This window comes from Citrus sinensis, chromosome 2, assembly GCF_022201045.2.
Source record: "Citrus sinensis cultivar Valencia sweet orange chromosome 2, DVS_A1.0, whole genome shotgun sequence".
NCBI classification, from domain to species: Eukaryota; Viridiplantae; Streptophyta; class Magnoliopsida; order Sapindales; family Rutaceae; genus Citrus; species Citrus sinensis.
In genome coordinates this window covers 17935430-17950813 of record NC_068557.1, presented here as the reverse complement: position 1 = coordinate 17950813, position 15384 = coordinate 17935430, and the positions used below count along the sequence as shown (strand labels likewise).

Below are 15384 nucleotides of genomic sequence, written 5' to 3'. Positions count from 1 at the left end.
AGACAGAAATAGATGAGTGTTATTAATACTATTTCAGGTTTAAAAAAATGTTTTGTGTGAAATTTACAATGCTAATTTTGATTTCAACTTCAAAATTAATTTATAATCTTTTGTGGTTTCTCGTGCTGTCATTGTCTAATTGAAAAATCTCTTAGGGGAAATAATTTTAAAACTTGACTAGTTTATTAAAACCAATTATCTCTTTTAATTAACTTTCCTTCAAAACAACAAAATAGGATTCAAAGGATTCGGGTCTTGTTCGTTTCAAACTTCCTATCTATTTGGATTAAAGCAAAGAAGATGACATACCATTTAAATTCTATTTTGTTGGTAGATCTATATTTCACCTACCATTTTTGGATCTCTTTCAAGGGATAATAAGATTTGGGTCCTTAACTTTTTTAATTTTATCAATAAATAAATATTTAATCTATTTGTATCAAATTTTTCCCTAACTCAGTAAACTGAGTCTCAAAATCAGATTTTAAAAATCTACTCATTTCCTACTTTTCAAATTCTGTAACAATAAGATGAGGTGATTTTACCAATAGTGAATTTTAAAAAAATTTACAAATATCAAAATTAACTTTTAACTTTTCAAAATCACTTGTAAGCCTCTTAAAAGTAATTCCAAATGGGATAAAATTAAAATTTTCTCATGATATGAATTTAAGTTACCCTCACAAGATTGACTTTTGAGTTTTGATAGTCAAATGTAAGTCTAAGTAATTAGACACGTCATTTTGCTTAATATGTATATTATAATTTGTTGATATTTACCGAGACCACCTTATATCAAAACTACTATGATACACTCCTGATTTCTACCCTCATAAGAATCAGAGGGATATCTGCTCCACTCACATGAATGAGGGGGATGTTCAGGTCTACTCAGTTTACTTCAATTATTTCATTGAGGGTTAAGACATGTTTGATAAAAATAAATAAACTTTGTCTCTAGTTGAAAAATTAGGAACACAGATATTACAATGTCCTAGGTTTCAGCTTGTTTCTAGGGGTTAAGACATGTTTGATAAAAATACATAAATGAATGAATTAAATAGAGCTAGTGATTGATTTTAATTAGAGTATTACTATGTTTATTTGTTGGGATATTTAGTTGTATATCAATTGATGTATCACTAATAGAAATTTACCATTTAGATATAAAATGATAAGACTTGATAATTAACTATCATTTAAACTAATCAAGTAATGCTACATCATTTAATACATCAATTAGTATGCAAATTAAATATCCCACCTAAGTAAAAATATGGTTATTATGTAATTAAGGGCAGCTGGAAATAATAATGTGGTTAAATAAAAAGTTCATTCAGTTTATAAAAATTATGGAGAAAGACTCTTGCACCAACTTCAACAAAGGGGAAAAAAAATTCCTTTTACCTGTAAAGGAAAGAATATTGACAATATTATTGTAGCATCCAAATCACAAGATTCTCGTAGGATTGTCTCGCTAAAGTGACAGAGACTTGTCTTTCATGAGCTATAAAATGACAAGTTTTGCAGAGAACCAGAAACAAATAGTTCTGCAGAAATGTTAAAGGGAATCCATGAAATTTCAAATCAATAATTATGGCTCTCCTCCAATTGTTTCTGCTTGTATATATTTTTCTTCAGGTATGAAGGGAAAACCAAGATTAAACAACGAATTTTTCTCCTTCTTGAGGATTGAAAGTTGAAACCTTGTCACCTCTTCTCAGTTAACTGGTGTTTTCGTTATTACTTCCAAAATCATTTTTGTTTTTACCGTGGATTAAACTTCAATAACCAGTTCAAAATAGAGTTTAAAGCCTCAACTAACATCAAGTTAGATTCAAATTCTAATTACTTATACATTCTTATCCAATCAATAACTTTTAATAACAGCTTTACATCAATTTTACAGCACAAAATCATATTAAAAAAGGAAGCCAAATTCAAGAAATTAAATCTTAACCGAATACCATTGTAAATGCACACTTAGCACTTGATTTTTAAAAGCCGGCTAAACATAACTTAAATATGCATGAGATCCAAATTATTTTCCTACAGTAATAACATGCTAATAACATGCTAACAAAAGTTGAGATAAAAAAGTTTGTATCTTAAGCGAGGTATCACCAATTAATTATAGTCATATGTTGAGTATCATTAATGAAATAATTTTATAACACTAGTGAATAAATGACACAACAGATATCACATTATTTATGTATGAACTTTATGTCCCAATTTTATATGTGTGTTATTATTATTATTACTATTTTTCCCCATACGCTATTGACCTTTACTGAATTTTCTTCACTTATATAAAGGCCTTTAAGCGACGATGAATGAATAAAAGTGAAGTTATATTGTGTTTTTTAATTAAATTCTTGAGCACTGATGAAAAATTGAAAATTAACAAACAATAATTCAACAGCTTATGGAAATTAATATTCTATGGTATTAAAAAAAAATTTTTTTTTGAAAGGCTATGGTATTTAAATTAAAGCAAATAGAGAAGTGACATTCTAGTGAATACAGCCTAATTCGTCTTTGTGGGTAAGTGGTCTAATTTGTCTTTAGTTGTGGCGGCACATGGCACAAGCAACCAAGTTTAATATTATGTTTATCACGTATATATGGGCAAAGGATATGGGTATGAAGGGCATCTATCAATCACTAAACTCAATGAACAAACTATGCCAATTAAAATAATAATAACAAATTATTATTTACTGCGTTTCGTCTGAAATTGCGTTCCATGAGCACAAATTCGACAAAAAATTGGCCGGCTAAGACATCTTACTTGACGTACTCTTTACCTTCTGCTCATATTAGTCTCCATAAGCATGGCTTATCTTATGATAATGGAAGGCTTCATGATTAGCAATTGGCCAAATTTGCTTAGAAAAGCAAAATGCATCCCAATCCAAAGAATGATACAGATAGTAACTTGAAGCATAATAAATATACACATAAGAGCTGATCTGGTCCAAGATCTTAGACTTTATTAAAGTTTGGAAAAGTTACCACATGATTTAATAATTTTTCTAAACTTTAACAAATCTAAGATTTTGAATTGGAAAATTTCTATATACATATATTTTAGGTAGTTGCATGTTAGTTGACCTAAGGTCTTTATTTAAAATGAGATACTTTGAGCTTAAATCAATAAAACAATAATGTGTTGTCTAGTAAAAAAGTTGTAAATAATTATCTTCAATTCTTATCATAGCATTTATACTTATGTACAAATAGTATATATATATATATGTCTGTGTGTGTGTGTTCCAGTCAAGAATTTTAAAGTGCGGGAAACCTTTAAAACTGTAAGCCTTTAAAGCCATGTGATTTTACAGTTTTTCCGGACTTTCCCGCACTTTAAAATCCCTGACAAAAAAACTACTCATATATATATATATAATTAACTTCAATTCTTGTCATAACATTTATACTTACATACAAACAGATGTATAAAATTATATATGTATATATATGTAGATAGATAGATAGATAAATTAAAGTCCTATGATCTGAGTTATACAAAATTTTTCCATGTCTCATGCTCTGTCTGTAAATATAGTAGTATATATGTATAATTCTTAATTTTATATTTTCATGTTATAACCATGCCCGAATTATAACCTTGTAATAATTTTGGGAAAGCTGAGAGGTGGGAAGGATTTTTTTCATACATACACATCTATGAAGATGAATCTAAGTGGCACATCTAATTCCTAAATGAACTCTAATTGAAATGGTTGCATGTGCTACCTCAACCTCATGAAGGATTGTCATCATATTGCAAATCTAGGGTTCATTTATGTATAATTTTGGCTTCATTCTATGTGGATAATTCGTTCAACAAGGACCTTTCGCCTCTATATATATACATACACACACACACACACACACATATATATGGTTCAAGTAATAGATAAACTAACTCTCAACTCTCCATATGTCTCTTCCTCCACAAACAAATTCAACACATTTAAAACACAGCCAACGTCAAGATAAGTAAATAATTTCCATCTCTAAACACCTCATATTAACTTCTTAAGTTTGAGGAACTTGTATATGTAAACATCTAAAACAAGATAAAAACCCTAGGTTTTCAATCCCATCCACCAATACCAACCACACGCGTGCAAAACAGTATAACACAATCACCTTTTAATTCTCTGAATATCATTTTCTCTCATTTCTTCATCCTAAAGCCACCAAACGTTACATGCACGTTAATTAAAGACAACAATATCCTAACCTTTCATATGTCGCCATGAAAGCTGAGCTAAGAGCAAACACTTCGTCCATTTCTCTGCAAAACCCAAGCCTTTTTAACACTGGTCAAAGTTCCATACCAGGAGCACTTAGAGGGTGTCTTGGTAGCCTCGATGGAGCATGTATAGAGAAGCTTCTGCTTCACTGTGCCAGTGCTTTGGAAAGTAACGATGTGACTTTGGCTCAACAAGTGATGTGGGTACTCAATAATGTCGCCTCTCCAGTCGGTGACCCTAACCAAAGGCTTACGTCAAGTTTCCTGAGGGCACTCATCTCTCGGGCTTCTAAGGTTTGTCCAACAACACTTAGTAATTTCAATGGTAGCAGTACAAATCACAGAAGGCTAATGAGCGTGACTGAGCTAGCTGGGTACGTTGATCTAATCCCCTGGCACCGTTTTGGCTTCTGTGCTTCAAATAGTGCCATTTTAAAAGCAATTCAAGGGTACTCAAAAGTCCACATCTTAGATTTTAGCATCACTCATTGTATGCAATGGCCTACTCTCATAGACGCCTTGGCTAAAAGGCCAGAAGGGTCTCCTTCACTTAGAATCACAGTGCCTTATTCTAGGCCACCGGTTCCCCCTTTGCTTAATGTATCAACGGAAGAAGTTGGCCTTCGTTTGGGGAATTTCGCCAAGTTTAGAGACGTTCCCTTTGAATTTAAAGTAATCGATGACTCATCTTCAGCAGGTGATATCGTTATGTCCAAATTAGAGTCCTCCTCTAGCTTTCATTTTGAGTCACTATTAAGTCATTTGAGTACTCCTTCTATATTGAACCTTAGGGAAGATGAAGCTTTAGTTATCAACTGCCAAAATTGGCTACGATACCTATATGATGATGAAGGAAGGGGGATTAATGCTCAAGATGCTTCTTTAAGAGATGCTTTCCTCCATTTAATTAAAGGCCTTAACCCTTGTATCATGATTGTAGTCGATGAGGATTCTGATTTAAGTGCTTCTAGTCTCACGTCAAGAATTGCAACTTGTTTTAATTACCTATGGATACCCTTTGATGCCTTGGAAACTTTCCTGCCCAAAGAAAGTCGCCAAAGGCTAGACTATGAAGCCGATGTCGGTCACAAGATTGAAAACATCATAAGTTTTGAAGGTTTTCAAAGAATAGAGAGGTCAGAGTCAGGGTCAAAATTGTCACAAAGAATGAAGAATGCAGGTTTTTTCAGTCTTCCATTTTGTGAAGAGACTGTTAAAGAAGTTAGGTCATTGCTAGATGAACATGCTAGTGGGTGGGGCATGAAGAGAGAAGAAGAGATGTTGGCGCTCACATGGAAGGGTCACAACTCAGTTTTTGCCACAGCTTGGGTCCCAAATGGCTTGGAGGATTAAATTGGTGTGGACTTAAGTGGTTTGATTAGTTTACTGGCCTGCAAACCTGTGGTTATGGTTTTGCAATTTGTGTGGTCCTATCCTTTTTGGTGACTGGTGAGACGATTAGGCCAGTGACAGACTAGGGGCTGCTTTTTCTCTTTGTCAAAAGGCTGCAAATGGGCATGAGACAATAAAGAAAACGGCAGGATTATTTTGAGCATATAAGTTCACTGATCTGTCAAGATGTTCACATGAGATTATGAATCATGAAAGGCGAAAAGAAAATGAACATGTTGTCTTTCTATGAGACAAAAATATCCGTCACTTTGTTTCCCATATGTACTGCCTTTTTTTTTTTTCAGAAGTTTAGAAAGTAACCCAAGTAGGTTAGCTAGCCCTTTCTCAATCAGTCTGTAAAAATAAGAACTAAAAGTGTTATGTCTATCTACTCTTTTGTGAAATAGTCCAACTTCATTTGGTTAAACATGTCTATTGTGCAAAATTAATTTTTTTTTACATTTTCAGAGTTGAAATTTTCTTCCATACATGTAATAACAAAACCAAAATGAAAGTTTGTCTTTGATATATTCATAAGAATAATATAATCATAAAATAATGATCATGCAATTAATTTGAATCATTTTGAATTTAATCGGCACGGACAAAACCGGGAGCCGCTTTTACATAATAAAATACACAAAATCATAGTCTTTTAACACCAAGTAAATCAAGTGATCAAATTAAATGTTGACTTTTATTATTATTAATAATAAAACTAAAAATTAATTGGCCCATAAAATATTACTAAATATTTTTCTTCTCTTTCCTTTAAGAATGGCAATGGGGTGGGGTGGGAAGTTCTACACTATTCCCTGCCTCATTAAAAATTTCACCCTTATTCCCACCATATTCCCTAATAAATTTAGTGGGGTGAGGATAGAAAATCTCTATATGGGGAATGATTTCTCTATCCCCATCTCATTCTCCATTTGCTTCTTTTATAGTAAGTACAAATACATCATTTCAGTAAACTAAAAATTAGATACTTAAATAAAATCATAACCATATTATAAAGTATTTAAATTATTAAAAAAATTTCAAAAGTTTGAAACAATATCTTGAAATGATATCAAAGCTGCAAAATGTTTGAAGAGAGGGGCACCTTAAGACTTAAAAAAGAAAAGAAACATAACAATATTTTAGAGTTGAATAATATTTATATTGTAGGGATTTTCTTTTAATTATAACATATTTATATTAGGTAAAAATAAAAAAATATTAATCAATATTGTAATTGATAAAATAAAAATTATTAAATAAAAATTAAAAAATATTTATATATGCTGGGGATTGGGGTTGGAGTGGGGGGGGAAAAGGATAGGTGAAGAGTACAAAACCAAACCTCTCTCTATTAAGAACTTGGGGATTATCTTTCCTCTATTCCCCACTTCATTTACCAAAAAATATTCAAAATTCACCCTATTTAGGCGGACTTATGGAATCGCTTATGGAATCCCAAACGACGAAACCCATAGAGCATTTTGTCATCCCAATTTCTCTCCTATTTTCTCTCCATAATTAATATTATTTGTATGAATATCATTAACATGCATGCCCAGCACTGTTCTTCTAATCTCTCTTATTTTCTTTTATGCACATCTTAGTGCAAAAAAACTTAAAAAGTAATTTGTGAAGGAACTAAAATAGAAACTAAAACGAGAAGGTTGAATGAACAACATTAGCCCAATTAATTAACATTCTTTTTTATTCATATTAGGTCTAGCCTTAGGCCAATATTAATCACTTAATTGGCCCTTTATTTGATGCTGGTTATTAAAGCTAGGCAATGATAAATGTCATGCCTCTGTGTTTACATATTTACCCCTAAGTCAATATTCATTCTAATGATCATTTTATGTATGCGTGTGTTTGTTCCAATTTAGGATCTTGAACTTCGTTAAAGTCTGAGAAAACTATTAAGACATATTTTAATAGTATAATGCCGTTATTCTATTAATTTGTATAGATTAATAGTTTTCTCATTTGTGTGTGTGTGTGTGTGTATAAATGGTACAGATGCACTCATGTTTTTTTTTTTTTTATGTAGACATGCTGTTAAATCTTGCTGGTTAATTTTCAATATACTATAAAATCATGCGGTTTAATAGCACTAAAAACTAATTATATTAAACCGTAAGACTTAACAGCGTATCTACATGAAAAAAAAAAAAATGAAGACGCCTACCAATAGCTTCTTATCACTTAACTATTGCGTTTAAGTTTCAACCTCAAGATTAAATAGCTTTTTTGAACTTTAATAAAGTTCAGGATTCTGGAACAGATCGACACCATATATGTGTGTGTTTGTGTGTGGAGGGGTATTTTAACTTAAAATTTGGATATCAAAATCTGGTCATTTATTTAGTTCAATCCAAGGCTGAGATGATTGCTTATATAGCGTTAAAACTATATATTAAAAGGAAAATCAAAAAACAAAAAGCGCGGAAATATTAAACTTAAGAAAGGAAACGAGAGAATATATGACTCTTCTTGTTCTACTATTAAACTTAAAATTTGCACTTTTTTTGCCGGGGGTGGGGGGGGGGGGGGGTTTATAAGGGGATGGTTTATCAATATATTAGTTTTAAGTTTGTCCAAATATAAAAAATGGCAGCATGAGCATATTATTTTTGGAGACAAAATTGAACTGCACAAATTGCAGCAGGACAACTGAACTTGCAGTTGGGCACACAAGTAAACCTGTAGCATGATAAATTTAAGGTATATGATTGAGAACTTCCCTAATATTTTCAAACAAGTCCAAGAAACAGAACGTCAAATAACTAAGACAAAGCAAGGCTCTGATACCAACGAAACGAATAGGGCCGCATTACCTTGGTATGCCTATGAATAGTCGCACTCATACCCAACATGTACAGCTAATGCCTAATGGGATGTGCCAATATCAAATCTAGAATGTGATCTTCAGTTCGATGCTGACACTCCGTTTTTCTGTTTGAGTGATAAAATAGGTTTCCTTTCCATTAACCCCCTACAAAATCCCAAGTTGGATGTTAACGACAAATAAAATTTACTACTTTTATAAGAACATTACGGCCATTAGTGGGTTCCATGGTGTAGTGGTTAGCACTCTGGACTTTGAATCCAGCGACCTGGGTTCGACTCCCGGTGGGACCTTTTTGAATTTTCAATGTGTTTGAATAGAACGTATGGCCCGTTTTGTTCAACAAGACCACTACAAAGTTCAGAGCCCAACTTTCTTCATAGGCTTGAAGACCGTCATCTCACGTGAAGGCAAAGGCAGAAAGAGGTAGCAACCATCATCATTTCTCAGATAATTGGAAATTCTTCCTTCTTTTATCATTGCATGAGCAAAACACCGAGAACTATTTTTGTATGCATAAAAAGAAAAGCTTTTTACTTCAACACGCTGAATTCATTCTAAACTTACCATTTCTCAGCATGCATTCTGTCATCTGCTTACCAATAAGCAGAATAACAAGAGCATGAATTGCTCTACCTTCTCCACCAGGCCAACTAATAATGAGCAGAAGTTCTCTTGTTATGCTTGTTATCCTATAATATGAATAATAGAAAATTAATTATTCAACACAAGGATTTAGATTCGAACTCCAAATAAAAACCACAAGAGAAACCAAATAATTTAAAGCGTTATTGTTGTTCTCTTGTAATGTTCTAATTATATAATAGAGATGGTAAAATGTCAGGTTTAGGCTTTAAAAAAAATTCATTTTATTTACAAATTTATAGTTTTTAAATTTTTTATTTTTATTAGAATAAGCTTTAAAATTCGGGCTCAAGGTATTTTAAACTTTAAATATAAGTTACGAGTGGTTAAATAAACATTAAAATATATATTTTAGGTAATTTTATATTTTTAAGTGAATCTTAAACCCAAATTTAATATTTAAAAAAAATATACTTAGGTAAAATTAATTCTGGAACTCAAGTCGGATCAGCCAATTTTTCCCCTACCTAAACTAAAAACATGTCTCTTAGAAGTTTCGAGTAAAAGGGATTACGGGGGTGATCCCACAAACTTAATTATGATATACAATGAGATCTCCGTATCATGTCATTATTTTTAATGAGATTTTATGGATTTAAATAAAAGTTATTGCTAGTAAGAAAGGTATCAATGAATCTCATTAAAATTTGAAACATAATGATGCGAAATTTGAAGCTTTGGACTTGGTTTGGGCCCATTATTTTTTAAGTTTTGGCACAAACTTCTTAAGGCGCGGGAAGAAAACGACATCGTTTCTTTGGCTTGGGAAAGCAAAGAGAGATGATTGGTTCATGATTGTAAGGATAAAAAGATCCCCATCATGGGGGTTTTGTAATTTGTAAAGGCCGATGGGGTGTTTACTTTTCTGAAAAATTAATGTTTTTTTTTTTTTTTCAGTTTCAACTTTCAACAGAATGTCAGAAATACCCTTTGTTCTTTAAAGTTGGATTGGACGGACCGTTTTCAACTTAAAAGCAGAATGCCAAGAAGGCAAGAAGTTGATAATTAGACAAACTCTCTAGGTACAGTTGCAACGACCAAAAAGTGAAGCCGTAAATGAATTTGCCGTTTGGGGTTAAAAATGTAATTCCAAAATAATGTTGATCTTGATCTTGATCACGTGACACTCGCTAGCCTATCCTATCCTCATCGTCACGTGCATGCATGAACGTAGAAAAGAAAAACAAAAAAAAAAAAAGTTGGTTGCTTTGCAGATGCAGCATGCAGGGCCTTCAGTTTTCATATGTTTTTAGAAAAACATTTACTTCGTTACAAATACAATTGAAATTTTTGCAGGTGGTAATGTTTATAAGTTAAATTTTGAATAGTTCTTATTCAATGCGAATATTTATACATTTTACTTAAAATTACAATGCAAATTTGAAGTTAGTTTATAATATATATTAATTAGAGCTAGATGATAATATTTAGCTCTAATATGTATTTTAAAACGAAAGACTGCCCATATTTTATGATTTTTTTATATTTTAAATTTTATTTACACATTTTATATTATAACTAGTTAACAATAATGTTTTTATATGCAATGAAGTTTCACAAGTTTCTTACTAAACATCAGAGGCGAAACAAAGCTAGTTTAGATATTGGAAAATATAAAATCCCTGTATTCTAAAAGATGATCAAACTTTCATATGTAGTTAAGATTATCGTAACCCTATTTACAAGAGTCACTTTAAATTGAATTATCAATTAGCTATATTAAAATTGGTTTAGAGCTAATTAACTCAATGTCTTAATCACTTTTTTAACTTATTTTGTTACACATAAAATCAAGAATTAGAAATAATTTTATCACAAAATCATTTAAAAAAAAACATTTAATAAGGGAACAGATGGGTAACTACAACAACATGAATACATGATCCATTGTCAACTAAAGATGGCGATCTTTCAGTGAGGCCAACAGAAAGATTGTGGTCCAACCTAAGTCTCCAACTAAAGGACCCAAATGGGCAATTCAGTCTTTCAACATCATCACATGCAGGCAATATATAAATGGAAAAAGAAAGAATGAAAAAATTAAAGTTAAAAATATACATATATATAAAATAGTAAAATGAACAAAATAATAGAGCTGGTGGGTGCACAAGTATAGAGACTTGCAGCGATGAAAATGGAATGAGAGAGAAGCAAGCCAGCAAAAAAGCTTCAGTTCTAAGCTTAGGGTCTCCCTCAACAAAATCCCAGTTGTTTATTTTTTATTTCTTATTTTAATTTTTTTCCCTAACCTACTATTAAGTATTTTAACATGCTATGGTTTACCAAAGACGATAGTCTATGGAGAAAAATTATTTTCTTAGCAAAGAGCCAAAGAATGTCAGATAGATAGAGGTTACAGTGTAAGGGTCACGCACACAACATCTGTTTTTGGTTGCTTCACATAGTTTTATTATATTATCTTATATTATATTATATTATAATATATTTATATACATCTCTCTTTTCTTGTCTTTGAGCTCCTTATTGCTTCTCTGAGTCTTGTCTTTGTATCGTGTCTCTGTTGAAACCCACCACATTGCTTCTGCAACTAAAGTTGACTGCTAATTGTGAACTTATTTGCAAAACCCAAAAGCAGTTTTGCAAGTTATCAATTTTGTTTTTATTCTTTCCTGCTTGTCTTGTTGCTTATATCAGAATATGATGACTTTCTCCCTCAGTGCTCCTCCTCACTTCCCACTTGGCCTCCTAACATCCTTGTCTCTGTTGGGTTGTTAAAAACATCCATCTTTTTCCTTTTTTTAATCTTATACTAATTCCAAAAAAAAAAAAGGACGCTTGATTTGAGCAGGGTTTGTTCATTGGAGGAGTCATGGCAGTTTGCTGTGATCTTGAAGTTGATGTGAATGGTCAAGAGACTTTCATGGTGGACAAGGTACAATCTTTTAGTTGTTTTGCTTTGCATCTTCACTTTGTATTCTGGGTTCTAATTAATATGTTTTTTTTTTCTTGTGTCTTTGATTGTGAAGATTGGAGTTTTTATGAGTGAAAAGTGTCATGATTCTTACATTCTCTTGTAGTTTGTTTCGATTCTTTTTTTTTTTACTTTTTTAACCATGTTAATAGTTAATGCGCTCTATGGCCATGGGCCTATGGCTATCGCTGGACCTTCACCATTAAATTCGTACCTAACCTATAATGCAGTGATGTGGGAAGTTTACAACTTTACATTAGCTTCTGATCTTTCTATTATAGCTTCTGGTTCATCGCCATTGTAGGGCTGCTACTTTTTTCACTTTCGTTTGTTTATTCTGTCATTTATTGCTCTTGTTACGAGGCTTTAATAATGGTCATACCGTCATTTGCTTTATTCACATGTTCTGAGAAGGACCATGGTTTGCTTTCATCTTTGGCCTTCTTTGCTGTTGTGATTAGTCAACACCGCGTTGTCTAGTTAACATTCCAAAATTTATTCTCCATAACGACCTCTCATCCTTTTATGGTCTGTATTTTCCCATCAATCTCCCTCATTTGTTTTGTTAAATTCAATGAGTTAATTCATTTTTACAAACATCAATTTAATTCTTTCGGTGGAATCTAGGCACTTAAAGGTTTCATTGTGAAGTGATAGTGATTTGGAATGATCTTAAATTGCCTCAATTACTTGTTATCTTGCCTCAAGCTTTATTACTTAGATTCTTCTCTGTTCTAGTTTTGTCATTGTAACTAAAGAAATTATGGTCAGGTACTAGTTGTTTGTTCAAGAAGTATAATTTTAATAATTATTATGTAAAATTTGTGGGTTAATTGTAACACATCTAACTCTTTCTTTTTTCTTCACGGCTATTTGCAGAAAATCATTACTTCATACTCCTGCAGATTAAGCAAGCTATTTGGTAAATCAGTTGGTATTGAGAAAAATCTTAAAGTGATATTCCATGACTTTCCTGGAGGAGCAGAAGGTTTCGAGCTAGTGTTAAGGTTTTGCTACAATGGCAGAATCGATATAACTCCTTCCAATATCTCCCTCCTACATTCTGCTGCACAATTCATGGAGATGAACAAGTCCGCTTCTGAAAAGCACAATTTATTGGAACAAACAGAAAAATCGCTTGAAGAGATCAAGTATTGGACTTGGCAAGAGCTTTTGATTGCTTTGAAGCAGTGCCAAGATTTTCTGCTGATTGCAAATTCTGCTGGTGTACTTGGAAGATGCCTGGATTCTTTAGCGGGGAGGCTGGCTTTGACTAGCGAATCGAGTCCTTGTGCATCAACTTCGTCCCCAGATAGCTCCAGTGTTCGGTTCTCCAGTGACAGTAGAAGCACCGAGAGTCTAAAAAACAGCTTCACTCGATCAACTTGGTGGTTTGAAGATCTATTACTTTTGAGTCCCAAGTTGGTTGAAATGGTGACAAAATCCATGGTCTCGAGAAACATCGATCATGCTATTATAAGTAAGTTCCTCCTTTTTTACCATAAATCGAAGTCCTCCGCAGCCACAGCAGACGAGAAGTGCAAAATTGTGGAAACTATCATTGATATGCTCTATACTCTTGACCAGAGCTCTGTTTCTTGCAAGAGTTTATTTGGGTTTCTTCGGGTTTCTTTGAGTTTCAACTTAAGCAAAAGTAGCAGGAGCAAGTTGGAGAGTATGATAGGCTATCAGATGGATCAAGCTACTCTAGACAATCTACTTGTCCCATCTCCACATGGGACAAATTACTTATATGATGTGAATCTTGTTCTTAGGTTTCTGAAAGCATTTATTCAAAGAGGTGGTTTTCAAGTATCTTTGATGCCAATGCAGAAAGTTGCTAGCTTGATGGATTTGTATATGGCAGAGGTAGCTCCAGATCCTTGCTTAAAACCCTCAAAGTTCCTGGCTCTGGCCAAGGCCCTGCCAGATTCTGCCAGGGAATCTCAAGATAAAATGTACCATGCCATTGACTTGTTTTTTGAGGTACTACATTAAACTCACAAGATTTATTTTAGGTTGGTTGTGGCTTTAAAACGAAATGGCCTAGTAAATAAATTCCATTACATCATGTCCTTATGAATCTGTGAACTGAATCTGGTTTAAATATAGGTGCATGCAGGATTGTCAGAGGAAGATAAGATAAAGATTTGTTGTGCTCTTAACTATGAGAAACTCTCAGCTGGAGCTTGCCTGCACCTTTCTCAGAATGCAAAATTTCCATCAAATTCAGCAGTCCAAGCTCCCATCTCTCAACAATTCAAGGTCAAAAGCTTACTCCACACCACTAATAATTACAAATTCGAAAATGATCCACCTTGTAGCTTCAACAAAACTGAAAAGAAGGGTAAGGAAGACGAAGCCAATGAACAAATCGTTCTCTATGCAGGGAAACCCGATCTTTCTGCGGATAATGAGAAGCTGAGAGCACATTTGCAAGTAATGCAATGCAGGGTAATGGAATTGGAGAAAGTTTGCCGAAAGATGCAAACCCAGATGGCAAAAATCATGAAATTGAAAGTCTCAAGGCATAGCAATGCAAGATCCCTACCCAAGCTTTGTTCATGATAGAAATTTTGCATAACTTATGTCTCTAGGACATTAATTTTCTCACATACTTATAGCATGAGAATCATTTTTAGTATTTGAGAACTTGCTTGTACAGTTACAGAAAAAAGAAGCGAGAGAACTTTTGTGTGATTTTATCCTGAGTAGCAGCTGTTTATTCTCTATTTTATTCTCTGTAATGTAATGTCGTGTGTTGTGTAAGATAGGTCACAACAAATGTGAAGTCCTTTTCTTCAAGTCGCTCTCACACTGTGCAAAAGCTGTAACGCAAATTTGGCATATGCTCTGCATGGAAGGCAAAATTTTGTTGGGTGACTCAAAAGGCTGAATATACTTCATCAAGATCATTCCATTCTTCTTTTCTTCTTTATCTTTTAGCAGGAGTCTCAGAAAAGAATCATTAGCAAACAATGAAACGCCGTGGCAAACATTTATTTTAATGAGGGCATCGGATATTAACACTTCTATCGAATATTCTGTATAAAATGGTGGCAGAGAAGGAAGTTGGTGCCATTGCCCATAGATGTGGGGCTTTCTTATCAGAATAAAATTTAAAGAACACGGCAAAAATAGCGAATGTTATCAGTTTCATCGTTTTGTTAATTCCCTGAAATTAATTTGGCGTTGAATGCAGGTGGCTCAATGAGAAGGGGCGGTTGATTTTGTTTCATCATTGAGTGTCAAGGGGACCGAATACTTACAGTGCCATGAATGCGCCCTTACATGAATTTT

The 15384-nt window shown here is 33.1% G+C and overlaps 2 protein-coding genes and 1 non-coding gene across 5 annotated transcripts; all 3 read left to right on the top strand.

Annotated features, from left to right (window-relative positions):
• Positions 1 to 3933: 3933 nt before the first annotated feature.
• Positions 3934 to 6075, top strand: LOC102625502 (scarecrow-like protein 32). Its single transcript, XM_006469676.4, has one exon. It carries the CDS (start codon positions 4271 to 4273, stop codon positions 5618 to 5620), a length of 1350 nt encoding a protein of 449 aa, XP_006469739.1. The 5' UTR covers positions 3934 to 4270; the 3' UTR covers positions 5621 to 6075.
• Positions 6076 to 8728: 2653 nt separating this feature from the next.
• Positions 8729 to 8800, top strand: TRNAQ-UUG (transfer RNA glutamine (anticodon UUG)). Its single transcript has one exon. It is a non-coding gene; the product is annotated as a tRNA-Gln (tRNA).
• Positions 8801 to 11257: 2457 nt separating this feature from the next.
• Positions 11258 to 14789, top strand: LOC102625784 (BTB/POZ domain-containing protein At3g22104). 3 transcript variants are annotated; one of them, XM_006469677.4, is made up of 3 exons: positions 11258 to 12045; positions 12964 to 14070; positions 14197 to 14789. In XM_006469677.4, exons 1-3 carry the CDS (start codon positions 11983 to 11985, stop codon positions 14650 to 14652), a joined length of 1626 nt encoding a protein of 541 aa, XP_006469740.1. In that variant the 5' UTR covers positions 11258 to 11982; the 3' UTR covers positions 14653 to 14789. The 3 variants fall into 3 exon arrangements, with proteins under 3 accessions (XP_006469740.1, XP_024950306.1, XP_024950307.1); XM_025094538.2 differs by lacking the exon at positions 11258 to 12045 and adding an exon at positions 12138 to 12612; XM_025094539.2 differs by lacking the exon at positions 11258 to 12045 and adding an exon at positions 12631 to 12855.
• Positions 14790 to 15384: the final 595 nt, after the last annotated feature.